Genomic DNA, 24,212 nt, shown 5'->3' with positions numbered 1-24,212 from the left:
TTTGTTTTTCTTCCTTGATTCTATTTACTATAGAATATGCTTAAGTACATAAATCTGATTTCTCACTACTACACACATGCAGATGCTCACCCTACTCAACCAACCCGCCCTGCTTACACAACGAATAAAACATCCCATTCTTATCCCTCAACAACCTCTCCGGCGTATCAAACTCCACCACCTTCCCCTGCGCCAGCACCACGATCCGATCCGAATCAATCACGGTATTAAGCCGATGCGCGATCGTCAAAATCGTCCGGTCCGCAAACTCCTTCCGGATCGTCGCCTGCACGATCTGATCCGTCTCCACGTCCACCGCCGCCGTCGCCTCGTCCAGCACAAGAATCTTACTCGGCGTCAGCAGCGCGCGCGCAAGCGACATCAGCTGCCGCTGCCCGACCGACAGATTCGATCCGGCTTCGAGCACCATCGCGTGCAACCCGCCTTCCATACCCCTCACATGCTCTTTCAAATGACTAAGCTCGAGCGCGTTCCACAGCTCCGCGTCTGAGAACCGACGGCCGGGATCGATGTTATCCCGCACCGTACCCTCGAACGCCTGCGAGTCCTGCGGAATGATCGCGAGACCCTCGCGTAGGTCTTTCAGGCCGATTTTGCTCGTGTTCACTTTGTCGATCGACACGAAGCCGCCGACTGGTTCGATCATGCGGAAGAGCGCGAGCGTGAGCGACGATTTGCCCGCGCCTGTGCGGCCTACTATCCCGATCTTTTCTTTGGCGTTCACGCTCATGTTGATGTTTCTCAACACCAGATCAAGTCCTAAAAACGTTAGTAAATCTTGACAGAAAAAAAAAAGAGGAAAGGCAAACATACCCGGTCGATACCGCGTCGAATAGTCATGGAACGCAACGACGCCGTCACTAGGCCATCTCGCCGGCGGTCTACTATTCGGAATCACGGCCGGCGCCTCGGTCGGCAACTCGCAGTACTCCAAGATCCGCTCGACCGACACCGTCGAGATCTCGACCTCGACCGTCATCCGCACGATCGTGCTCATCGACTGCGTCGTCTGCAGCGCATACGACATCGTCAGCCCCACCAGTCCCGACGAAAGATGCCCGTACGCGACCGCCATGATCGACAGAAACGAGGCGAGGAAGATGATTGTGCTTCCGAGCAACTCGATCCGGATCGCGAGCCAGCGCCGCGCAATCATCGACGGGTGGTAGGCTTTGTTGTTGAAGTCGATGTGGTACTCGTTCGTGCGGTTGAACCGTCTGACTTCCTCGAACGCGCGGATCGTGCTCACGCCGTTCAGACTTTCTTGGAAGTGCGCATAGATCGGCGACCGCGAGATCGACTCAAACCGCTTGAGTTCGCGCGACGTGCGCATGTACAGTTTCTGGTAATAGACATACAAACAAGCGATCGGGATCATAAACACTATAAACGACGGGTTCGCAGACGAGACGACAAAGAGCGCGAAAAACACTTTCAAGCTGTTTGTAAAGAAATTCGAAAACACCCGCGCGAGCACCTCGTCTATGCGACTGATGTCGGCCGTGAACCGGTTGATCACGCGGCCGACGGGGGTCGTGTCGAAAAACGACATTGGCGAGCGGATCACGCGGAGAAGCATGCGGTCGTGCAACGTGCGCGCGGCGCGGATCGTGCAAAAGATCCACAGCACGAGCGTGTAGATCAGCGTCAGCAACGCGGCCGTGACGCCAAAGAACAGGTACACGCTCAAATACTTTGTCGTCTGCGGATTACCGCCAAACCGGGTATTCACCTCCGACCAGTGCTTGAGCCATACGTTTCCTCCGACAGACAAGCAGTTCGATGCAACCAGCAAGAGCAGATACACAATCACCGCCCTCAAGTTCGCGGCCTTGATGTACTCCTTGTACACCCCAAACTTGACCTGTCCTTTCTCAGCATGCTCGGCCTCTTGTCTTGATCGCCGGTTCGGAAGCTCGTCCATTAAATCTGGCTTCCTGAAACTCGCGGTACTCGCTCTCCGCAGCGGCATACCAACCACCAACGGCCCGCCACCGGCGTAAAACTCCTCAATCTCTTCTTCTTCAACCTCGCTATCGCTTGCCAGTGGATCTGACTTTTCAATCTGCTGCTTACTCGCAGTCTCCTCCGGCAGCTCCTCAGTTCGCTCCAGACCAAACTCATCAATCAGCTTTTTAATCTCGCTATCGGTCCCCATCACATCCCGATACAGCCCCGTCTCGATAACGCGACCCTTTCGCAGCATCGTGATACTGTCCGCCTGCGTCAACACCGCGATCGCGTTCGTAGCCAAGATCTTAGTCCGCGACGCAAGCAAGCCCGTCGGTCCGAGCACGTTATCAATCAGATGCCGACCGACGTGCTGATCCACCGCACTCAGCGGATCGTCCAGAATGTAAACATCCGCTCGAGCGTAGACAGCCCGCGCGAGCGCCAACCGCGCTTTCTGGCCTCCGGAAAGACTGATTCCCTTTTCGCCGACAATAGTCTCGTCGCCATCAGGCAGCGTAGTCAGATCCTCGACAAGCGCACAGGCACGCACTGTCTTTTCGTAGAAATCGGCCTCGAACTTCTTGCCGAACAGAATATTGTCTTTCACCGTCGCGTTCATGATCCACGGCACCTGCGAGCAGTACGCGACGTGTCCGCGCACAGTCACCGAGCCTGCTTTCTTGTACAGATCGCCGAGGAGAGCTTGCAGCAGCGCTGACTTGCCATCGCCCACGCGTCCGACGACACACGCAAGTTGACCGGCCGAAACCTGGAACGATACGTTTTCGAGCGCGAGCGGGTGTCTCCCCGCCTCGTCCCATTGAAACGTGCCGTTCTTGATCTCGGCAGCGGTCTGTCCTGGCGAGGTCGCGGCGTCAAGATGCTTAACTGCATCTTGCTGGAGCTCAGACGTCAACAGAAACTCACGCAGGCGGCCGTTAGACACCATAGCCTCGATAAGCTGCGTGAGAACCTGCGGGATCAGCGTCAATGGATTCGAAAGCATGATGAAGAGTGTCAGCGACGGAAAGACAAGGTCGGTCGACAGCGGCTTTCCCGAGGTCCAAACAAACACCGCAAAGGTCGAGCACGACACGATGAACGGGGCGCACGAGCCGATGAAGTTCGAGACGGCGTTGTACATTCCTCGCGTGCGGAGATTCATGAGCTCCTGGTTGTTTCGGATCTCACTGAGTCGCTCGATGAAGGACTCTTCCCAGGCATAAAGTTTAATGGACTTGATTGAGACCAGAATCTCACCCGTGAGACGAGCGCGTTTGTCTTTGACCTTCATCTGACGCTTCTGCAGTGCCCGGAGTCTTCTGGCAATGAATGCGTTGAGCGACATTGTCACAAGCGTGACCGCAACGCCGGCCCACATACTGTTCCCGACCAGTGAGTGCAGATTGTAAAGGCAGAGAATGATCTGAAACGGTCCAGACCAGAGCGCGTGGAACGACTGCGCGATATCTTGCAAGCGCGCTACATCGACGCTCATGAGATTCACAATATCGCCAGTCGACTTTGCCTGCCGCCCGTCGTTTGACAAATACATTGCTTTTCGGTAAATCAGCGCCAGCAGCGCCGACTTGATATTCATAGACGTATTGAACGCGTTCAAGAGATACTGCTGCTGAAACAGCACCTGTCCGAACGAGCACGTGAACATCCCGATCGCAATCAAGATTCCTCCCGAGAGCGGCACGGGCTCGTCGTCGTTGTACGAGTTGACGAAGAGGATCAGTCGACGAAGCAAGGTCGGCTGCATGATCGACAGCACGTCTGCCGTAAGTTTGAAGGATACGCCAACGAGATACTGCAGCCCAAAGCATTCCACCAGAGTTCGAGCCAGCGACGGCTGCGGCGCTTTCTTCTCCTCCTTCCACGACTTTTCAAAGTCGATGCGGGACTGATCGGTGCGGTTCGCTTTTGGCAGGTCCGGGAGGTCGTCCTCGGTGAGATAGTCGTTATAGCCGCGGTATATTAGTTCGGTAAGGTAGGAGAACGTGAGGCGAGAGAAAATGTCAGCCTTGCCGACTGGCGAGTTGTCGGTTTCGTCTGCGAGAGTTTCGTACTGCGACATAGGTTTCGGCACGAGCGTGACCACTATTAAAGAGTCAGTAGAGTACAATCAGATATAATGTGGGAAAACGCACCTAAAAGCAGGGCGACGGCAGAGATGAAGGAGAGCAGCAGCGAGACAAAGATAGTCTCGTTTCTGACCCACACGCGTCGCTGGACCATGCCATACAACCGCGCAAACTCCGTGAGCGCACTAAAAAGCCAAAAGAAAAGCACAGTGCCGCTTGAGATCCTAGCCCGATAGTATTCTCTGTACTGGATGTACCCTGCGAGAACGACAGAGGCAAGATAGATAGACGCCGACCAGATCCGGATGTCGATCCAGCTGCCGGCGAGTGTTCTTAGAGCAAAGACATAGATGAGCTGCATGAATGCGATAATCGCTAGCAAGACAGCAACGCCGTAGAAGCGCACACTCTTTCGAATGTGCACCTCTGGAGACCTCTCGATGGCGCGGAGATCAAACGGCGCAAGGGAGATAAGTCCCAGCCCGAGGACGAGAGGGAAGACCGTGTCCGAGAAGCATACTGTGAAGTTGTAGTAAACTGGCGAAATGACACCCCACCCCTCAGGATCCGCACAGAGAGCCATTGTCAGGTATTCGGCGGTCTCTTGCGTAGAATGCAGAGGGTGCTGGAGAGTCAACAGGGGAGGGTCTGAATATTTATCGCGTGCGTGCGGCACTGAGCGTTAAATGATCACCACTGCTGGCACAAAGGCCTCGATGGCGTAATACAGATATGACGCAAGAGTGGGGAATGTTTAGTCTTAAGTCCGCGTCCCCGGAATATCTGCGCTATCTGCGAGGAGTTTGTTGCAGACGGCCTTCTGCACGCGTTTATGTGAGCATGTATAGAATCGAGGACAATAGTTGATTGGCGGTGGAGAGGAGGGCAGGAGCAGCTGCTGTTGCTGACCGGAGTTTGGCATTTGGCTAAAGACGAAAGCAACTAGTCTTGCGACGGAGCTGCAGATGCGTGAGACTATCAGCTCTTGAAAACAATGAAGGTTCTGGCAGCTATTATCAGCAAGAGGACTGGAGAGTCAGACGATAAGTAATATATATTGAATCTGGTAGGGTGAGATAATCACAGATGATTACTCCTCTGTGGTGGTATTGTCGTGAGTTAGTGAAGATGGAGTACGGCTCGACGGAGGTCCAACAATACGGCAGCAGCAGCGGCTGTTATAGCTTAATCTGATTTAAGCGGGTTCAGCAGGCTTGGCTTTACTGTAAGCGACGTGCCATAGTTTGGCTGTAAACAGGGATTTTATAGATGTCGTCTGGGTTTTGGTGGGGCAGGAGGACCGTCGAGGATGGGTGGACGCTACAATCAGAAGTCGAAGTCAGAGTCAGCCGAGCGGCAGTTCCGGCTGGTTGATTGGTGTCGGAGTAGAGAACAAGAGCAGATAGAAACAAAGAAGCCGTTGACTGTTTCTTCGCTGTTTTTTCTTTCTACAAGAACAGAAGTCGGATGAATGCAGTCTGACAATTGAGCTCGGAGATAGTCGGAATTGTATTCCGATTGTATTCCGAGCTGGATATATAACAATGGACACGATGCTACTCAGAAGAAGATCTAATACACGACTATGAGACTATAAGATAGTAGCTAAGAACACAAACAGGGATTGTGTTTTGATATCAAACAGTAAAAAACTGGCCGCCGCTTCGGAGTCGAACTATTAACGCGGAGAAGACTGCACTTCACGCCCCACACGCCAACTCCTCTACAGAACAATGATCCAGCAGACGAGCAGTGGCGTGCGCTCCACACCTCCGATCAGGTCCCACTCCAGAAGGCCTACTCGTGGTCGTGATAGCAGCTCGAAGTGGAAAAGCCGTGACGTCAGCGGGCAGCGATGCAGTTTAAGAGAGCGCACGGCTGAGCGGACCGCGTCACATACGCCAAAGCGAATAATGCGAATCAGAAGAACTGCTCTCTCTGCTCCGTCTTCTGCTCCTACTTTATCTGCTATTCCCCTCCTTTCAACTACTTCTCAATTCTCATCTTCTTGATTGTTGACGCGAATTGATTATATCGGCACAATGGATACAGCGGCCTCTCCAGATCTACAGCTCGCGGGCCTCTTCCCGGCCTGGCTCGGGCTAAGCGAACAGCCTTCCTCCGCCGTCGAACAGCAGCAATTGCAGCTGTCCGAGGATCTCGACTCCATCCTCGACTCCTGCGAACGCATCAACCCCTTGTTGACCACCATCGACCCCCAATCCTTCAATCTCCTACAATCGCCGGACGTTGTCGCCTGTGACCCCGCACTGCTCAGCGTCGGTCTCTCCCCCTCTGCGTCTTCTCCATCGGCCTCTTCCTCCGCGACCGAACTCTCGTCCTCCTCGTCGCTTGCTGCAGATGAAACCTCAAAATCCGCAAAGCCTCAAACCTCTGTCACCACCACCGTCGCCATCCAGAAACGCAAACGAGGTCGGCCACGCGTGTTTGCGGAACAAGAGCACTCTGAGGTACGTCCCTTCCTACTATATCCCTCGAACCGCACTAACTCATCATCTTAGCGTCGTCGGGCTCAAGTGCGCGATGCCCAGCGCACTTACCGCCAGAAAAAGGACCTCACGATCCAACACCTGCAGAGACGCGTGCGAAGTCTCGAGTCCGTGGTCGAGTCCATCCAGAGCGTCTTCCTCGACGTCTACGACAGCAGTCTCGAACACGCTATCGAGTACAAGCTAGGAAACGACTACATCCGCGACCTCGCATTCTCTGCCTCGCGCGTCCTTGACCTCACCCAAGCAGCGCTCGACAATTCGACTAGCGAGAGCGACGCCACGCCTACAGTCCCCGAAGTAAACTACATTGCTCATCGGCCGACTTACTCTGGCCCAGACAGCCGCCTATTCGACACCACACCCGTATTCGAGAAGTTCCCGATTCCACAAATCACATCGAGCTCTGTTGCTCTATCCACGCGCGTGCTCGACAGAAACGGCACAGACCGCTACGAAAAACTGCAGGAGGCTCTCTTCCGCTCATGTTTCCTCATAGCCAAGAACACTCTCGCGACCAAGAATCCAACCATCATCGCGCGCATATTCCCGGAAGGCCTCGACAACCCCGACAGAACCTACAGGGTGATCTCCGCAGCGCTGAAGCGCACAGACAGAATCGACCCCTCAAAGTGGTACTTCACATCAGACGACAACCGGACCTACCCGCGCTACATCTCCACCACCGCCATCGCGCGCAAAGTCAAGCTTGCAGAAGAAGTCGACAAGCGTGGGCCGTTTGATCTCGATGCTCTGGTTTCTTCGCTCTATGGACGGGGAGTGAGTCTGGGCAATTGTCCGCGCTATTACATTTTCGATGTAGAAATGGCGCTTTCGGCGGCCGAAAAAGTGAGTCCTATGTAATAATAAATAAAGCGAATAAAGCAAAAGACCTGTAGAATCCCAATATCTCCTTCACTATCCCCTCGATGATTTCAAGGTAAAATTCCTCCCATATAGGAATCATTAGTGCTGGCCATTGTCTCACCCCGGTCCGTCCCAACTCCACACAATCTCTTTGTACCCACAAATAAAGTTTACAGTGTAGCGCAGAAGCTCGGCTATTAACTTGGCTACTCACCATCCTTCTTAACAAAGGGTTTTCGTATCTTCGCATTTATTCGGTGCACCGCTGTTCTTTGTTGGCGATCTGTTCTTTGATATATCATCTTTATTAGTCCGATTATTTTTAGTTAGCTTGAGATAGGATGGAGGACGGTGATCTCCGGTGTATTCAATCACGCAGATGTCTCTAAAGTGCAATGCGTACTTTCCCACAGATAAGCTGCAACATCTTTGGTCTCCTTTTTGAAGATCAGATTGCCAAATATTACAAATAACAAAACAATAAAAATAAAATCAATGCTGTGATATATCAGACTACTAAAAAAAAATAGGTGAAGCAAAAACTTTTCAAAAAAGTGGGGTCATCCCGGATTCGAACCGGGGTCTCCTGCAAATTCAGCTGTGAAGCCGGGCTTGAAAACCCGAAGCAGGTATGCTACCCCTATACCAATAACCCCTTGGAGTAGTTGTCTTTCTACCCTCTCCTGGGCGTATATAAACTGCTGGCTGACTTTATATTTTTGCTCTTTTTTGAGCTTTGTCATCTGATTATTATTTTTTAAAAGCAGAACATTGTAGTACAGATTATGTTTTTTTGAGAATATGCATTGACGATGAATAAACGCTCATAAAAAACATCGTGCTTACCTCAATTTACTGTGCCTGATGACAAATTCTGAATGTTGCCATAACAACCCCGCCGCACTAAACGTCAACAAAAAAGCCGCAACGACAGCGAAAGCGTTCGCGCCTGCCGTAAACATTGTTTTGCTCACCACCACCTCCATACTTGCGCACCGCTTGCCATATAGACTTACAGCAGCAGCAACGCAGCGTTTTACTTGCGCAAGAGCTTTTCAAGCAGTCTAGAATTCTTTGCGAGGAGTTTTTTCTTGTTTGTGGATTTTGAAGATTGAAACTGTTGAGGTTTCATTTGGAGTGCGTTTGAAGGTTGCAGTATTGCTCTGTACACTTTCAGTAGAGTGAGTATTTGTTTTCTATTCACAGATAATACTACTGCATTGGCTGTAGCTGTTTATGAACTAATGAATTAACAACTTACACTCTCTAGATCTAGAAAAAAATGGTTCGCGGAACTCGCAACTCGACTCGCGCCATAACTCCAATCCGCGAGACCAGACTCTCTTCGTCAACAACCGACCCTTTAACCGCCACCGGCCGCAGAGTCCTCCGCTCTCACACCAAGAATGGGAGCGCGCCTGATGCCGAAGCAGAGCAGCAATCGCCGTCGAAACGGCCGTCGGCGTCGAGAACGTTAGCGGCGCGTGGCAGGACTCGAAGGAGCTCTGCTGCTGAGTTTAACCTGAACAAGCTGCCGCATGATACCAGTCCGATCAAGGAATCCTCGCCCATCAAAGCTGACGCTGAAGAAATGTCGAGAAGTGAACAGCCGATTACACCTTCAGCGGCGCCAAGGACTCGGAAAGGTCGAGCTAGTTCTGGAAAGCGTGCGAGTATTGTTTATAGATCGGAGAACCCGGAGCAGTCCGACAATATCGAAAGTTCTCCGAAGAAAGAAGAGGATAGCGCGAACAGTCCTTTGAGAGCTCTTAATGCCGAGAATATCAATAACAGGTCACCGGTTAGACTCAGATCGTCTCCTCGCAAGAAGGCGAGCGTTAATTTGGAATACGCAGAGAAAAAGTCCGAGGTTGGATCTCCAACTAAGGATTTAGATCAGTCAAACGAGGTGTCCAGTCAGAGCCCTACAGTTGCATCGTCTCCTGTCAAACAGACAGACGATGAAAGCTCAGCAGATTCGGAAGCCGTCACTATGCCTGCCGAAACGGAACAGGCTGCAGAAGTGGAACCAACAGATACCCAACTTCCACCTGCAAACACAGAGGAAGTCCACCAGCAACTTGATCCCAACGACAGCATGATCGTCGAAGTCCCAGGCGCATATCTTGATCCCGCCCTAGTGCCTCACTCCAACAGCTCCACATTCAACAGTCCGGTCCAGATCGCCAACTCTTCGAAACCGCCTTCCCAGGACGGTTCGGAGCAGTCAGTCACCTATACCGAGCAGCTGTTTTCCGCGTCTTCCCCTATTGCTATCACGACTTCGATGATTGATCCCGCCCTGCTATCGTCGCCTCCGGTGGCGCCCAACAGCTGTATGTGCTTTATGTATTTGTTTGGTGCGAGGACTTGCTAACTGGGTTTGCAGACGCGGTGTCGTATGAGGCTCCTCCATCGCCTTCTCTTCTTAGCACGCCGACTTCATTACCTTGGGAGAGAGCAGATAACTGTTAGTCTATTCTTACTGATTTTACGTGTTTGGTGCTGATTTATTTTATAGCTGTCATCGAAGAGTGCATGCCTCTCTCTACGGTTGTCTCGCCGGAAGCCGTTATTGCAGTGCCCTCGGCCGAAGAAGTGTCTACTACAGATCTCACGCAAGTGTTTTCTCCAAAGCCGTCTTCGACGCCAGGTATGTACTCCACGCCCATACTACGTCTTCAAAAAAGCTAATAAAAACTAGCGGATGACGACATGGCAAGACGGAAGATGATTGCCCGAAAACGCGAAGAAGAGATAGCGGCGCACCGCTCTGCCTACTACGACCGCCTCAAGCGCGAGTTCAAGATCCCACATATTCCCAACACGCCGTCTAGACTTGCCGTGTCGCGTACAAGTTACGACACCTCGACCGAGGTTACATCTGACTGCGCTCCGTCGTCTCCTTTGGCCGCTACAGCTGCGTCGGCGGCTGTGGCTCCATCGTCTCCGGTCGTTGCTAGGCCACCGTCAAAACAGGAGGTTGTGTTTACTCGCACGCTTTCAGCAGAGTCAGACTCGGATAGTGATGAATTTATGGATACGGTGGAGTCCATCGATATTGCACCGGTTGCTCCGTCAGCTCCCATCCAGCCAGAAGAGAACGCTGTTGTGGAAGAGACTATCTCCACTCAGACAGAGGCTCAAGAAAATGTGGATGCTGAATCTAGGTCAGCAGAGGATGTGAGCTCGATGGCAGACGTGTCGACGACAACAGACTCAGACACCGAGCCTGAGGTATTCGTCGAAGCCCTCTCCCCTCTCGCCCATGCACAATCCGAGTCAGCAGAGTCAGCGACTTCTACCGCCGCCGCCGACGAAACCTCATTGGACGTCTCGAATCTGAGCACGATCAATCGCTGGGAACGCCAAGTCCGCAGACGCGAGGGTTTCTGGTCGCAGTCGGCGATCAACACGCCGGCAGGGACACCTATGCAGCAGCAGCAGCAGGCTGGTCCTGGATCGTCTGCGCTGCGGTTTGCGTTGAGTTTGATTTCCCCGATTCGTCGGGCGTCGCCTGCGCCGGTTAGAGTACATTCGCCGCTTAAGATTAGTACGACTGTTGAGGCGGAGGAGGCGAAGGTGGTTTTCTCTTCGCCTTTGAAGGTGGCATCTGAGAAAATCGTCGAAGAGGCTGCTGAGGTTGACGAGGAGGCTGTTGAGTGCTCCAAAGCTGACTCCGTCGTGGATGAAGATATCGAGCTTCCTGATGTCGATATTGAAGCTGAAGCTGAGACCTCAGTGCTGTCAGAGAAAGCAGACACGGAGGCAGTATCGATTGAGAAACAAGCCGAGACAAGTATGTCACATACTGAAGCTTCATTCACAGACGAGGAGTCGGTAGTCACTGCCAAAAATGAGCTATCGATTAATAACGAAGACGAGGATAAAGAGGAAGAATCGTCGAGTGCCAGCTCCTTCAGTTCCTCCGATGCCGATGCGGCGAGTGACAGTAATGAAACAGTTGCGCCTGCAGTGGCAGATGAGCCTGCAGTGACAGATGCGCCTGCAGTGGTGGAAGAGGAACAGGAAGAGGAGCAGCAGATTATTGCTGACGAGTCCGTGAGCGAGAACGTTGATATCCCTGCTTCGGTGGAGATCGAAGAAGGCGATGAAGAGGTCGAGATGGATGTCGACAACAATTGCTCAGGAGAGATTGAGGCACAAGCCGAGATGTCTGCTGATGATGCGGAAAGTGAGGCTGCTGCTGAGGATGCTGCCGAGGACGCTGCTGAAAATGTCGATGCCGCAACAGTCACTGTCTCGGAAACTGCGGAAGTGCAAACCACTGAAGAAGTCAGAGAACCTCAATCTGAAGCCGAAGTCAGTGTTGAGGTCGATTTTGTTGAAGCAGTGACGGGCGAGGAAGATACCGCCGCGAACGTTTCAGCAGAGGATAGTACGCGCGGGGAGGAATTCCACGAGTGCTCTGTTGCGCCGGAGATTTATCCAGATACTAGCGAGATGGCTACTCCCGAGACTGAGGCGCAGGCCGAGGTTGAGGCTGAGGCTGAGGTTGAGACTACTGAAGGCAGTGATACTGCCGCGCTTGAGAATGAGTCTACGGAGAAGAGTGAGCTTGAGCAGGCTGAACATGAGTCTGCAGAGGACACGACTGCGATTACACAGACATCTGATAAGAGCGACGTTTCGTCTGGAGAAGTGGACTACACGTCTGTGCTTCCTTGGCACATCAGTCTAGACAAATGGGCCGAGTCAAACAAGCGCAAGCGAGCAGTGGTCGAGGAACCAGCGCCGGTGGCTTCTACACAGGGCGATGCAGCGGCTGAGGCTGAGATCGAGGCTACGTCTACCGAGAAGAAACCAGAGAATGCGGTAGAGGACGAGGAGTCGCAGCGGCCGCGGAAGAAAGTCCGGTCTAGCAGCCGCTCTGTCAACAGTAGAAACGAAGAACCCGCAAAACAACCCCAGCGCGCACAGATACCACTACCGCGAAAAAAGCAGCCTGCGACAGCTGCACGCGCGAGCAGACGTGGCCGTGGGGCGGCAGAGCAAAGCTCGCTGTCGACTGCGAGTTCTATTCCGGTAGTTAGTTCACGCGCAAGCGAGACTAGTACCGCAACAGCAGCTACGGCAACGCCAGCGCGAGCGACGAGGTCGCGAGCTGGTACGCGCGGCGGGGCAGCGCGGGCACCGGATACGCCAAAGCCGATGGTGCGGTCTGGTGGTCTGGGAGGCGGCGCTGGCAACGCACCGCTGGTGCGGATCACGGCGACGAATTCGCGGCTGAACAACGGGTATGAGAATAACGTTATTCCGCAGTACCAGAGGATAGAAGCGCCGAGACCGGACTCGCCGCCGCTGGATAAGCGACGGAAGAGGCTGTTTGAGAGTCCGCTGGGCCGGGAGCGGGCGATTTCGTTTGCGGAGAGGGTTGTTGTTGCTGGGAATGGGAGGGGGAAGAAGAGTGGAACAGCGACGAGGAAGGATGAGAAGAAGCCAAAGAAGGGTATTATGAAGGTGAGTTTCTTCGCTGTTGATTGTTTGGATGAGTTTTGGCAACTAACGATTTTTTTGATAATTCGCAGCAGGCACCAGGAAGACTTGATGAGTTTGGTAACGCACTCGACGTAGTGAGCGTTCCGGCGAAGGACACAGTCCGAGTGCGGCACCGGTTATATCTTGGCGAGCAGGAGGAGCCGACGCGGTATGCGCGCAAGGAGAATATTCGATGAGGAGTGTAATGATATGTGTAAGAGGTGGGTTGAGTGTATTTAGCAGTACAGAGAGAAGACAGACAGAGAGACAGTGTTAATAGTGTATATGTTTGTTTTATTTGTTATTCCCTAATTTAAAGTTCCTTTTTATTGTTATATTGTTGTTTTGTAGAGTGTGAAAGGTGTGAAAGCAGAGGTGATAGTGCAGCAGAGCGAGAAGTTCTGGAACGGCTAAACGCGAGTAAATGGAAATTAGAAAAGAGGACCCTTTGCACGGACGCACGGAAATCGTCTCGAAGTGTATAAATTTCCAAACCGCCCTTAAATCAAATAAATCAGATAGGACCTGATATTAGATGAAAGAGGATAAGTATTTATTCCGCAATTCTGATCAGGGGCTCTGCTTCCGTACACAATTTGTATACAATTGTAGACATTAATCTATTCGAGACGGGACGAGTACTCGGTAATATTTTTATTGGTTTTAGTACCAACGAGAGCAGAAATAAGCGTCAAACAGCAACAAGTCGCGGGGAAGATCACCAATTTCTCTTCCTTCCTCTCTTCTTCCTCTCTCTTTCTTCTCTTCTTGTCTCTCTTCCCTACAGCATCTCCATGTCAACTTGTCGGTCTGCTGGGATTTCCCGTTTTCTGATATAAAAATAAACTTCTTTCTCGGCTGCTGCAGCACCAAACGCCGCGCCGCGCGCAGCTCGTGCCATATTTCGTCCCATTGCCACTACGCGCGTTGAGATTGAGCGTCCTCGATCGTTTGCGTTCTTCTGTTTCTTGTTTTTTTCTTCTTTGGTCTTGGTTCGCCTCGTATAGATCTTCCTTTTTCTGGCTTTTTTCCTACTTCACTAAGCAAAGATCATGGTGCTCTGGTCTCCCGCCGGCCGCATCTCCTGGCGGCTCAGCAAGCAGCGCACGATTCTCCTCGTCGCTGTCAACGTCCTGCTCGTGCTGCTCATCTTCACCCGCTCGGCGTTCACAATCGACAAGCGCGAGAGCATCAGCCAATTCTCCCGTTTGAAAAATGCTGCCGTCAGCGGCGGCAAAGAGCTCGAGGAGCAGCTGGACCAGCAAGATCTGGCAACCCGGGTTCCAACTGACGAGGAGCTGCAGGCGCACCCGCGGCCGCTTGAGCTTCTGCGTCACTGCGATAATGAAGAGGAGCGCTATGAGGGCCAGTCGAACATGCTTGTCTCCCGCAGTGGGCCAGAGCAGACGATGCTGCGAATGGACTTTGGCTTTGAGTCCAATAAAAAGTTTGACAGATATAATCCCAACGTCTTGCCGTTCCCGGCCGGATACAAGCACCAGTACTTTGGTCTTGCGCGACAGACCAAGAAGGGCCCTCTGTTTCTTCACCACGAACTAGTCTTTTGCGAGATGGAGTGGGGTCACATCAAGGTGACGAACCGCAAGATCCTCAAGTGCGTCGGCAAGGGCAACGCTGTGCAACTCAAGCTTCCACAGTGGGACTCCAAGAAGGGATCTTGCAACCCGGATTTCCTCGAGATCGCACAGGGCCAGCTTGATCCGCGACTGTTCTTCTCGCCGAGCGGCGAGCCGCTGATGATTGTCGGCACGAACGGAAAGTCAAACTGCTTGTCGCAGTTCATCATCGATCTGAGAGCTGTCATTCCTGATTTAAATGAAAAGATGAAGCTCGAGCATCTGCCTATTAAGTATGTTTTTTTATTATCAGTGATTGTCTGACTACAGTAATGTTAACAAGTTATTTAGATACACGGAGCTCACAGAGCTACCTAGAAACGACCTGCATCCGATCGAGAAAAACTATTTTATCTTTTACGACGCAGAAAACAAACCGCTGGTGCACCACGAGTTTAAGCCCCGGTCGATGACGACGCTCGATAGCGAGTTCACTGGCCGCAACCTTCTCCGGATCGACAAGCAGACGCCGCCGGCATGCATCACCAACTTGCTCAAGAAGTTCAGCGACAAGCGGTTCAAGACATTACTGCACCAGTCGTCGAACGCGCTGCGGGTTACGCTGTGCGAGTTCCCGTGCGTGCCCACGATTCACAATACGGTCGAGGCGGCAATTATCCATGTCAAGTACTCGTTCGACATGGTGCCGTACTACAAGAGATATATGGTATTCATGAACCTGACGTCGCCGTACGAGATCGTGGGCGTGTCAAGCAGTTTGATGTACGCTGGATCTGACGAGCGCGACATGCTCTTCACGGTCTCGATGGCATGGGACAAGCATTTCCAGAAACGACGGGAGTGGGAAGACGCGAGCGATCTGCCGGCAGGATACGTACCGTGGTCGGCGTCGCTGACCGCGGCTACTTATAGCCAGATGCAGGTCTCGCCTGAGGCTCTTGCTGCGGCTGGGTTGGCCGATCCCAACGCACCGATAGTGCCGGCTGTTGTTCCGGCTGCTGCACCGGTTGCGCCGGTGACGGATGGAGGGTTTATGCCTATGGCGCAGGGGATGCCCGCTGAGGCTGCGAAGGCGCCGTCTAATTTCAGACTGAGAAAGCGACAGGCTCCAGCGGCAGGGTTTGATGCGCCAGCACCTGTCGCTCAAGCACCCGTAGCAGCAGCACCTGTCGCTCCAGCACCTGTCGCTCCAGCACCTGTCGCTCCAGCAGCAGTTCCCGCCGGAGCAGCACCCGACATTGCGGCGATTGCAGCGGGCACTGGACCAGATCTGACGAGACAGGGCAAGGAGATCACACTCGCGGACGAAGCCAACCACGAGACGATCGATGAACCTCCCGCCCCGCCAGAGCCAGAGCACATTGCCAAGAAGAGCAAGAACCCGCTGATTAGCGAGTACCACCACGGGTGGATCGACGACATGCTGTTGATCAATATAGGAATTCGCGACTTTGACAGCGCGATTATGCATGTGCGGATGAGAGATGTTGTTGAGTGCATGCAGGTATGCTCTCGATAATGTTGCAGAGTGTAGAGTTGCATAGGGTTATATACAGGCGATTTCTCATAATGGCGGAAGGGAAGAAAGACAGGATGGTTAGAGTGTAGTATAGGGGAGTCTATAACGTGATTATTATATAGTAACTTTTAATTGTAAAGAAACAAAAAACGTATTCCTAATCTGATATTTACAGAAACCTATGTACACGAACAAACACAAGACTAAACGGACTCAGCTGACTATTTCTTCGGCTTCAAAACATTTTCGATAATGGCTGTCATTTGTTCCTTGAGCACCGGGGGGATAGTCTTGTTGCTGCTTAACGCGAGCGATTGCATGAAGTTGTCGTTTCCAGCCGAGTTCACCCAGCGCGAGTAGTCACCGCGCTCCTCATGGGGATCGAGGTAGTAATCATAACGGGTCTCTTTGACCTCGAACTGATTGCCCTCGAGCATTCCCGCGAGCTCGGCCTCGGACATGATTGTGTTTGGCGCCGTGAAACCGGGAGGCAGGCTTTCGATGGATGCTTCCTTTTCTAAAAACGAGGGCGCGTTGTCGATGACCTCCATGTATTTCTCAAGAGCCTCGGCTTCTGTCTTTGGGGGCTCGATGTCATATTCTTCGTAATAGTCCTCCAGCGCAAAGTCTTCCACGATGAAACCCTCTTCATCCTCCTCGCTGTACTCGCTGTACTGCCTGTAAGGCCTATCCTCGTAGTCATACTCTTGCTCTTCTAGTTCCTCTTCCTCTTCATCTTCCTCCAGAAGTTCCTCATCGAGTGTACTTCCCCTTACAGGCTCCTTTTCGCGCAAGTTGGACATCTCGGGCATAGCATTCAAAAGATCAGCGACGCTGATGCCTCCCCCGGAGCTCTTCCGCATTTGCGACGCCGACAAAGACAGAGGCCGCCGACTGCTCCAGTTCACCGCGACCGCTGTCCGTCTGAGAGACAGAACGGCGCCGGCTAATTGCCTCCGAGCCAGACGGTTTAGACTCATTGCTGTGGATGCTGTGTAGAGGCCAAAGTGAGGATTGCTCGCTGAGACGACGGTGCCGAATAACAATTTTCGTGGTGCGCCGAGAAGAGAGTGAATAGAGTTTTGAGTAAAACCTTACTCAGCAGTTGTTAGTGCTCAAAGTTACTGCGAGAAATGAGACTGCGGCGTAGACTTCAGCCCGGCTTATCTGCAGCAGCGGCCGGCCAATCAGTCGAGCAGACGGCGGCCGCGCCACAGGTCTCGCACCTCTTCTGTCTATCTCCTCTCCTCCTTCCTTCCTCTCTTCACACCCACCCAACCCTCCTCCTTTCTCTCTCCGTCCTTTTAGATTATAGAAAAAAAGATGGGCAAAGAGGCTTTTTTCCGTACGTTTTGATTGCTCTTCTTTGGACTTCAGTGGTCCGTCGGGGCGTGTTTTGCTGACTGTTTTGCTTCTTCACAGGCTCCGCGGAGATGTCCCTTGTGCAGCTCTACATCGCTACCGAAGTCGGTCGCGAGGTTGTTGCTGCCCTTGGTGAGCTTGGTTCGCTTCAGTTCCGCGATGTAAGTAGTTTGTTCTTCAACTTATAGCAAAAGCGGTTATCTGCGATCAGATAAAGACAATACTAACAAGACTATAGCTCAACGCCGATGTCAACTCCTTCCAGCGTACCTTCGTCAAGGAGATCCGTCGTCTTGACAACGTCGAGCGTCAGCTCCGTTTCTTCAACGCACAGATCGAGAAGGCCAGCATCAAGGTCAAGGCCGTCCCCGGCTACGCCGATGTGACTGCTGCTCCTCACTCCAACGAGATTGACCAGCTTGCTCTCCGCACCGACGAGCTCGAGGAGCGTGTCAACCAGCTCATGGAGTCCCACGAGCGCCTCACCAAGAAGCAGGTCGAGCTCACCGAGCTTCGCCACGTTCTCATCGAGGCTGGCGCTTTCTTCGACCGTGCCCACAACGTCCCCGAGGAGCTCCGTGCCTCGCTCGACAACGACGATGCGCCGCTGCTCAACAACGACGTCGAGCAGGGTGACATGTCCGCTGCCACTTCTTTCTCGGTCATGAACATCGGCTTCGTTGCCGGTGTCATCCCTCGCGAGAAGATGCAGACCTTCGAGCGTATCCTCTGGCGTTCGCTCCGTGGTAACTTGTTCCTCAACACCACCGAGATTGCCGACCCCATCAAGGACTCCAAGACCAACGAGGCTGTTGAGAAGAACGTCTTTGTTGTCTTCGCCCACGGTGCTGGCATTCTCTCCAAGATCCGCAAGATCGCCGAGTCGCTCGATGCCGACCTTTACGCCGTCGACGAGGATGCCAACATCCGTCGTGACCAGGTCCGTGAGGTCAACTCGTCGATTGCCGATGTCGAGGAGGTCGTTAGCACCACCGAGACCACTCTCATGACCGAGCTCGAGGCCATTGCTGAGCAGATTGCTTCGTGGATGGTTGTCGTCAAGAAGGAGAAGGCCGTCTACGCCGCTCTTAACTTGTTCAACTACGATCAGTCGCGCAAGTCGCTCATTGCTGAGGGATGGGTTCCCACTGATGACATCCCGGTTATCAAGACCACCCTTGCCGATGTCACCGAGCGTGCCGGTCTGCAGGTTCCTTCGATCGTCAACGAGCTTTCGACGACCAAGACTCCTCCCACCTACTACCGCGTCAACAAGTTCACCGAGTCGTTCCAGAACATTATCGATGCTTACGGTGTTTCGCAGTACCGCGAAGTCAACCCCGGTCTCCCGGCCATCATCACTTTCCCGTTCATGTTCGCCATCATGTTTGGTGATCTCGGACACGGTGCTATCATGTTCCTCGCTGGTCTCGCTATGGTTATCTACGAGAAGAAGCTTCTCCAGATCAACCGTGACGAGATCTTCGACATGGCCTTCACTGGACGTTACATCATTTTGCTCATGGGTGCCTTCTCGATGTACACTGGTTTGATCTACAACGATATCTTCTCCAAGTCGATGACCATCTTCCCTGTCGGATGGGAGTGGCCCTACACCTGGAACGAGGGCGACCTCATCACTGCCAACTCGACTGGCACTTATGCTTTCGGTATTGACCCTACCTGGCACGGAGCCGACAACAACTTGATCTTCAACAACTCGTACAAGATGAAGTTGTCGATTGTCATGGGATTCGTCCACATGCTTTACTCTCTGTTCTTCTCGCTCGTCAACGCGAGATTCTACAACTCGAAGATTGACATTATCGGAAACTTCATTCCCGGATTCCTTTTCTTGGTTTCGATTTTCGGATACTTGTCGTTCATCATTGTGTTCAAGTGGGCTTACGACTGGATCGGCAACGAGAAGGTTGCTCCTGGTCTGCTCAACACTTTGATTGACATGTTCTTGTCGCCCGGTAACGTCACCGACTTGTTGTACGACGGCCAGCCGACTGTTCAGGTCGCTCTCGTTTTGCTTGCTGTTTTCTGCGTTCCCTGGATGCTTTTGCTTAAGCCGTTGTACCTCCGCTGGGACAACAACCGCAAGACGCGTTCTGGATACGAGAACCTTTCGCAGCAGGAGGTCACCCGCCTTTCGTTTGACGAGGAGGCTGAGTCGTCGACCCCTGTTGTTATGGAGGAGATGCACGAGGAGCACGAGTTTGAGTTTGGCGATGTGATGATCCACCAGGTTATCCACACCATTGAGTTCTGCCTTAACTGCGTTTCGCACACTGCTTCTTACCTGCGTCTGTGGGCTTTGTCGCTTGCGCACGCCCAGCTTTCGACTGTGTTGTGGTCGATGACTCTTGAGCGCGCGTTCAAGATGGAGGGTGGCCTTGGAGTTATTATGTCGTTCATCTTGTTTGCGGCTTGGTTCGCGTTGACGATTGCTGTGCTTGTTGTTATGGAGGGTACCTCTGCTATGCTTCACTCGCTCCGTCTCCACTGGGTCGAGGCTATGTCGAAGCATTTCATTGGTGACGGTATTGCGTTCACTCCGTTCTCGTTCAAGGCTGTCCTTGAGGAGCCTGCCCAGTAAATGCATTATGTGCTTTTGAGAAGATGAATAAGATTTGTTTGAGGATATTTATACAAGGTGTAGAGGGGTTATAGTTTTGTTCTTTATGTATTGAAATTATTACAATAAAGGGAGAAACTAGAAGTTCTTTATCATATGACTGATTTTTATTATGGATTGGTGATAATGAAAAGTTGATGAAAACCAAATAGAGAGATGATAGAGAGTAGAAGTGAATTAGAAGATAACAATAAGATACACCGGACCGTAAATCAACAAGACAAAGACAACTAATACTAATATACACCAACTGCTGAAAATCAATGAGAAGAAGCAATTACTTATCAGAACAAATAGCGATAAACTCATCCAAACTTATCTCGCCATCACCATCGAGATCAAACTCATTAATCATAGCCTCGAGCTCTTCCTCTTCTAAATTCTCGTTGAGCTCCTTTGCGATCTTGCGCAGGTTGCGGAGGGAGATTTTGCCGGTTTGGTCTTCGTCGAAGAGTGCGAATGCGCGGCGGATTTCGTCGAGGGGGTCGCGGAGGGAGATTTTTTCCGACACTTGTATTGTTTAGTTGTGAGATGAGAAAGAAGGTAGAAGAAGGGGAGGAAGACGTACTGACGCGGAAGAAGGAGTCGAAGGTTATGAAGCCTGGGGAGCCACGTTCGTTGTCGCGGAGGATGTCTGCGACTTCTGATTTCTTTGCTTCAAAGCCGAGGGCTCTCATCGCGACCTAAAAACTGATTAGTAATTATAGAAAGATATATAGACATATAGTAGTTTGTTGAAGAATAGAGATACCTTTAATTCGTGATAATCAATCTTGCCGTCACCGTCCATGTCGAATATCCGGAACTGCGAGATCAGTTAGAATACAGAATACAGAAAACATAATAGACAGAAAAAAAAAACAAGACATACCGCCTCTTCAATCTCATGTCGCTGCTCCTCAGTCAACTCCCTTCTTCTCGCCTGAGCACCCGCGCGCGCACCAGTCGCATTCAAACCACCCGCAGCCGGCGCGCCTGGATTACCAGCAGCAGCAGCGTTCGCAGCAGCAGCATTAGCAGCACCAGCAGCAGCAGCGGGTCCAGGCGACAGGTTCCGTCGCCGACTTGCGAGTTTACTGCTGATTGATTGGTGATTTAGCGTGGAGGAGTACATTTGGTTGTTGGGCTATCAAAGAGCAAGGAGGGACGCGTGAAGATGGGAAGGCGGTGGAGGAGCGAAGTTTATGCGCGCGCGGTTTCGCGTTTGTGCAGTGAAGTCATAGAGAGAACAGTGCTTCTTATTGTATTTGTATCTTTGTTGTTTAATGCTACTATCAACAGACAGCAGCAGCTTTTATGAGGTTCAGATTCCACCTCATCTTTGATCTTCTACAGAGCCCAGGCGACGGCACCGCGCAGGACGAGTGGATCAGCAGCGTCATCGCAGCCAACGACATCTTCGCCTCTTCCTCACCTTCGTCTTCTTCATCTTCACCACCGCCCGCCGACGACAAGACACAGCAACTAAAAGAGGAGTTCATTGAAACAGTAGACAAACGTCTGGACGATATCCACATCACGCCAATCGACTACGATCCAAACTCGAAAATGCAGGCCCCGCACGCTCGAATCCTGGGGTCCGGCGTGATCCATCTCTACCGCGAAGGCGAGGACCTCGACTCTGCTGCCACCAACTCTGTCGCCGACCCGTCTTCGTCCTCACCTGCTTCCTCTTCCTCTGCTACTGCGTCAACCTCGGTGACTACGGGCGAGTCATCCGAGTCAGGCAGTAAAGTGCTTGCGATCCTTGCCGTGCCGGGATACATGACCGCCTCCGATCTGCTGGGGTTCGTGGGCAAAGAAGCCCGCGAGGCTGTGTCGCACTTTCGCATGGTGCGCTCGGCGGCGCCAAACAGATATCTTGTGCTCATGAAGTTCAGAGAACAGGCCTCTGCTGATGCGTTCTACACGGGCTATAATCGCAAGCCGTTCAATGTGATGGAACCAGAGACCTGCCATGTCGTCTACATCCACTCGATCCGCTTCCATCGCAGCACGTTCCCCGAATTCCCCTACCTCCTCGACGATGACTTTACACCTCTCGCCGATCTATCCTCAACCTCGACTTCATCCTCCTCAGCTCCTGCTCCGGACAAGAAGAAACGCACGGCGTCGATGGTGATGACGAAACCTACGCCGCCGCCCACGCGCAGTCTGCGCGAACTCCCGACCTGCCCCGTGTGTCTGGAACGCATGGACTCGTCGGTGACAGGCCTACTGACAATCATCTGCCAGCACACGTTCCACTGCCAATGCCTGTCGAAGTGGGGCGACAACAGCTGTCCCGTGTGTCGGTACTCGCAGAAAAAGGACAGTCAGCAGTTAAGCGTGAGCACGACAAACAAGTGCCGGAGTTGCGGTGCGTCGGAAAATCTCTGGATCTGTCTGATCTGCGGGAGTATCGGCTGCGGACGGTACGACGAGGCGCATGCGTTCCAGCATTACATGGAGAGCGGGCATGTCTATGCTATGGATATCGAGAGTCAGCGCGTGTGGGACTACGCAGCCGATCAGTATGTGCATAGGTTGGTGCAAAATCAGGCGGATGGAAAGCTGGTAGAGCTGCCGTCTGGATCTTCACAGGAATACAACAGCAACAACAGCAGCAGTCAAGGCGGCAGGCGAGGATCGATGTTGGATGACGAGTACGTGCCGCGCGAGAAGCTGGATAGTATAGGCATGGAGTACACGTATCTGCTCACTTCACAACTCGAATCTCAGCGGACGTATTTCGAAGAGAAGATTGCTGCTGCAGCCGACAAAGCGTCTGCAGCGCTGGCCAAAGCCGAAGCGGCCGAGCGCGAAGCCGCCGAGGCGCATGCACGACTGGTGGAAGCCAGTCATGAGAACGAGAATTTGAAAACCGCGGAGCAGGAGTACGAAAAGATGAAGCGGAAAGCGGAGGCGCTGCAAGCGGTGTCGAAGAAGCTCGAGAAGGAGTGGAAGGAGGAGAAGAGTATGAACGAGAGTATGGTGAAGAAGCTTGAGTTTCTGACGCGCGAGCGCGAGGAGAAGGAGAAGGAGATTGCGGAGCTGAGGGAGCAGCTTAGAGATGTGATGCTGTATCTTGATGCACAGACAAAGCTGCAGGAGATGGGGGAGGAGGTGCAGCAGGGTACAGTTAGTGTTGCGGAGGGGAAGAGTCGTAAAAAGAAGGGAAAGAGGTGATTTGAAGTCATTTTGATTATTTGAGATTTATGGGCGTTATGTATACGGACGATAGTTTGGAAAAAGAGATCAATTCATGTCATTAAGATCTATACTGCAGATAGAGTAAAAGAAGAAATTAGGAGGGCAGATCAATGATATAAGAATGCGCAATTATTCATAGGTTGTGTTTTCCGGGGGCTGGGGTAGTTTGCGGTTTGCGCCCGATGCCATTTCCCTAGGTTGTTGTTAGCATCTTATGAATAAAGCAAAGAGTAGAAGTAGAAAAGAGGAGGGATACCTTCGCAGCTCGAGAAGAACGGTCTCCATATTGTAATCGCGCTTCCACTTGTCTAGGCACGCGAGCTTTGATTTGTCGACCTGGGGAGGTAAGCTAAAGTCAGTCTTTCGTCGGATCTACACATAATCTATAAACAAAGAAGTTGACTCACCTTGCCATCCGCCGAACTGACACAGGGCAGATTGATCTTTGTGATGAACTGGACGGTGGGCGGGATATCGGGGTAGTTGGGGCCGCAGTTTAGTTTTAACGAGTAGATGCGGTTCGCATGCACGGTCTAGATCAACGCAGTCAGAAACAGAGGCAACACACAGCACAAACAAATCAAATACACACATGAGGAGGTCCGATAATGGTGCCGGTCCAGTCCGACATTGTGATGTCCTCGCCATCCAAGAGGCCGTAAGAGCAGGCCTCGGCACTGAGGCCCTTTTCGCCCTTCTCGAGCTCCTCCAGAAGACGGAAGTTGCGCGGTCTACAGCACCGTCAGTTTGTCAGCAGCCACTCCCACACACACACACACAGTAAACACTCACATCTTTGCCATCGTTTGCTGCTGCTTTCACGCTGTGCACACCGCGGGAGACGAGGAAGCGTGTAGAGCCGAATGGGAGTCGAATGAGTCACATGACTTTCAGGGTTGCGGCTGCAACTGCGCAAACATGTGACCGCGACCCGGGGCCGGCCAGGAAGCCGCAACC

General features: G+C 52.4%; 9 protein-coding genes and 1 non-coding gene across 10 annotated transcripts; 5 read left to right on the top strand and 5 right to left on the bottom strand.

Annotated features, from left to right (window-relative positions):
* BZA70DRAFT_284275 (P-loop containing nucleoside triphosphate hydrolase protein) lies at window positions 1-4,728 on the bottom strand. The gene is made up of 3 exons (XM_064913580.1): window positions 4,131-4,728; window positions 835-4,080; window positions 1-780 (listed from the first exon to the last, which is right to left on the bottom strand). The coding sequence occupies exons 1-3, from the start codon at window positions 4,645-4,647 to the stop codon at window positions 92-94; spliced, it is 4,452 nt and encodes a 1,483-aa protein (XP_064765939.1). The 5' UTR covers window positions 4,648-4,728; the 3' UTR covers window positions 1-91.
* A 1,093-nt stretch (window positions 4,729-5,821) lies between these two features.
* Window positions 5,822-7,670, top strand: BZA70DRAFT_86696 (uncharacterized protein). The gene is made up of 2 exons (XM_064915490.1): window positions 5,822-6,535; window positions 6,587-7,670. Exons 1-2 carry the CDS (start codon window positions 6,107-6,109, stop codon window positions 7,436-7,438), a joined length of 1,281 nt encoding a protein of 426 aa, XP_064765938.1. The 5' UTR covers window positions 5,822-6,106; the 3' UTR covers window positions 7,439-7,670.
* Window positions 7,671-7,997: 327 nt separating this feature from the next.
* BZA70DRAFT_t89 lies at window positions 7,998-8,096 on the bottom strand. Its single transcript has one exon. It is a non-coding gene; the product is annotated as a tRNA-Pro (tRNA).
* Window positions 8,097-8,415: 319 nt separating this feature from the next.
* Window positions 8,416-13,275, top strand: BZA70DRAFT_297433 (uncharacterized protein). Its single transcript, XM_064914564.1, has 6 exons — window positions 8,416-8,622; window positions 8,712-9,777; window positions 9,831-9,911; window positions 9,963-10,094; window positions 10,146-12,922; window positions 12,991-13,275. Exons 2-6 carry the CDS (start codon window positions 8,724-8,726, stop codon window positions 13,135-13,137), a joined length of 4,191 nt encoding a protein of 1,396 aa, XP_064765937.1. The 5' UTR covers window positions 8,416-8,622; window positions 8,712-8,723; the 3' UTR covers window positions 13,138-13,275.
* Window positions 13,276-13,992: 717 nt separating this feature from the next.
* BZA70DRAFT_291712 (uncharacterized protein) lies at window positions 13,993-16,057 on the top strand (the record flags this gene model as incomplete). Its single annotated transcript, XM_064914321.1, has 2 exons — window positions 13,993-14,810; window positions 14,869-16,057. The coding sequence occupies 2 exons, from the start codon at window positions 13,993-13,995 to the stop codon at window positions 16,055-16,057; spliced, it is 2,007 nt and encodes a 668-aa protein (XP_064765936.1).
* Window positions 16,058-16,168: 111 nt separating this feature from the next.
* BZA70DRAFT_284268 (uncharacterized protein) lies at window positions 16,169-17,083 on the bottom strand. Its single transcript, XM_064913579.1, has one exon. It carries the CDS (start codon window positions 17,035-17,037, stop codon window positions 16,279-16,281), a length of 759 nt encoding a protein of 252 aa, XP_064765935.1. The 5' UTR covers window positions 17,038-17,083; the 3' UTR covers window positions 16,169-16,278.
* A 218-nt stretch (window positions 17,084-17,301) lies between these two features.
* BZA70DRAFT_284266 (V-type ATPase, V0 complex, 116kDa subunit family) lies at window positions 17,302-20,218 on the top strand. The gene is made up of 3 exons (XM_064913578.1): window positions 17,302-17,402; window positions 17,480-17,580; window positions 17,658-20,218. Exons 1-3 carry the CDS (start codon window positions 17,381-17,383, stop codon window positions 20,022-20,024), a joined length of 2,490 nt encoding a protein of 829 aa, XP_064765934.1. The 5' UTR covers window positions 17,302-17,380; the 3' UTR covers window positions 20,025-20,218.
* Window positions 20,219-21,275, bottom strand: BZA70DRAFT_284265 (putative CDC31-spindle pole body component, centrin). The gene is made up of 4 exons (XM_064913577.1): window positions 20,935-21,275; window positions 20,815-20,868; window positions 20,632-20,746; window positions 20,219-20,573 (listed from the first exon to the last, which is right to left on the bottom strand). Exons 1-4 carry the CDS (start codon window positions 21,175-21,177, stop codon window positions 20,341-20,343), a joined length of 645 nt encoding a protein of 214 aa, XP_064765933.1. The 5' UTR covers window positions 21,178-21,275; the 3' UTR covers window positions 20,219-20,340.
* An 8-nt stretch (window positions 21,276-21,283) lies between these two features.
* BZA70DRAFT_284263 (uncharacterized protein) lies at window positions 21,284-23,315 on the top strand. The gene has a single exon (XM_064913576.1). It carries the CDS (start codon window positions 21,360-21,362, stop codon window positions 23,229-23,231), a length of 1,872 nt encoding a protein of 623 aa, XP_064765932.1. The 5' UTR covers window positions 21,284-21,359; the 3' UTR covers window positions 23,232-23,315.
* On the bottom strand, window positions 23,308-24,189 carry BZA70DRAFT_86577 (ubiquitin-conjugating enzyme). Its single transcript, XM_064915489.1, has 5 exons — window positions 24,048-24,189; window positions 23,848-23,986; window positions 23,663-23,788; window positions 23,512-23,591; window positions 23,308-23,448 (listed from the first exon to the last, which is right to left on the bottom strand). The coding sequence occupies exons 1-5, from the start codon at window positions 24,056-24,058 to the stop codon at window positions 23,385-23,387; spliced, it is 420 nt and encodes a 139-aa protein (XP_064765931.1). The 5' UTR covers window positions 24,059-24,189; the 3' UTR covers window positions 23,308-23,384.
* Between the last annotated feature and the right edge of the window lie 23 nt (window positions 24,190-24,212).

Source organism: Myxozyma melibiosi, assembly GCF_037950935.1.
Source record: "Myxozyma melibiosi strain Phaff 52-87 chromosome Unknown BZA70scaffold_14, whole genome shotgun sequence".
Classification (NCBI taxonomy): Eukaryota; Fungi; Ascomycota; class Lipomycetes; order Lipomycetales; family Lipomycetaceae; genus Myxozyma; species Myxozyma melibiosi.
Note: the sequence above shows the minus strand (reverse complement) of the source record. Positions and strands in the feature narration are given on the sequence as shown.

Excerpts from the sequence above, each read along its gene's own strand:
- BZA70DRAFT_284275 (XM_064913580.1), bottom strand. The coding sequence starts at position 4,647 with ATGGCTCTCTGTGCGGATCCTGAGGGGTGGGGTGTCATTTCGCCAGTT. Across the intron at positions 4,081-4,130 it reads TGCCGTCGCCCTGCTTTTAG|TGGTCACGCTCGTGCCGAAA; the intron begins GTGCGTTTTCCC and ends ACTCTTTAATAG. Across the intron at positions 781-834 it reads TTCGACGCGGTATCGACCGG|GACTTGATCTGGTGTTGAGA; the intron begins GTATGTTTGCCT and ends TAACGTTTTTAG.
- BZA70DRAFT_86696 (XM_064915490.1), top strand. The coding sequence starts at position 6,107 with ATGGATACAGCGGCCTCTCCAGATCTACAGCTCGCGGGCCTCTTCCCG. Across the intron at positions 6,536-6,586 it reads CGGAACAAGAGCACTCTGAG|CGTCGTCGGGCTCAAGTGCG; the intron begins GTACGTCCCTTC and ends TCATCATCTTAG.
- BZA70DRAFT_297433 (XM_064914564.1), top strand. The coding sequence starts at position 8,724 with ATGGTTCGCGGAACTCGCAACTCGACTCGCGCCATAACTCCAATCCGC. Across the intron at positions 9,778-9,830 it reads TCCGGTGGCGCCCAACAGCT|ACGCGGTGTCGTATGAGGCT; the intron begins GTATGTGCTTTA and ends CTGGGTTTGCAG. Across the intron at positions 12,923-12,990 it reads CAAAGAAGGGTATTATGAAG|CAGGCACCAGGAAGACTTGA; the intron begins GTGAGTTTCTTC and ends GATAATTCGCAG.
- BZA70DRAFT_284268 (XM_064913579.1), bottom strand. The coding sequence starts at position 17,037 with ATGAGTCTAAACCGTCTGGCTCGGAGGCAATTAGCCGGCGCCGTTCTG.
- BZA70DRAFT_284266 (XM_064913578.1), top strand. The coding sequence starts at position 17,381 with ATGGGCAAAGAGGCTTTTTTCC. Across the intron at positions 17,403-17,479 it reads GGGCAAAGAGGCTTTTTTCC|GCTCCGCGGAGATGTCCCTT; the intron begins GTACGTTTTGAT and ends GCTTCTTCACAG. Across the intron at positions 17,581-17,657 it reads GTTCGCTTCAGTTCCGCGAT|CTCAACGCCGATGTCAACTC; the intron begins GTAAGTAGTTTG and ends ACAAGACTATAG.
- BZA70DRAFT_284265 (XM_064913577.1), bottom strand. The coding sequence starts at position 21,177 with ATGTACTCCTCCACGCTAAATCACCAATCAATCAGCAGTAAACTCGCA. Across the intron at positions 20,869-20,934 it reads GACATGAGATTGAAGAGGCG|TTCCGGATATTCGACATGGA; the intron begins GTATGTCTTGTT and ends CTGATCTCGCAG. Across the intron at positions 20,574-20,631 it reads CGACTCCTTCTTCCGCGTCA|TGTCGGAAAAAATCTCCCTC; the intron begins GTACGTCTTCCT and ends AAACAATACAAG.
- BZA70DRAFT_284263 (XM_064913576.1), top strand. The coding sequence starts at position 21,360 with ATGAGGTTCAGATTCCACCTCATCTTTGATCTTCTACAGAGCCCAGGC.
- BZA70DRAFT_86577 (XM_064915489.1), bottom strand. Across the intron at positions 23,789-23,847 it reads CCATTATCGGACCTCCTCAT|ACCGTGCATGCGAACCGCAT; the intron begins GTGTGTATTTGA and ends GCGTTGATCTAG. Across the intron at positions 23,449-23,511 it reads GTTCTTCTCGAGCTGCGAAG|GGAAATGGCATCGGGCGCAA; the intron begins GTATCCCTCCTC and ends ACAACAACCTAG.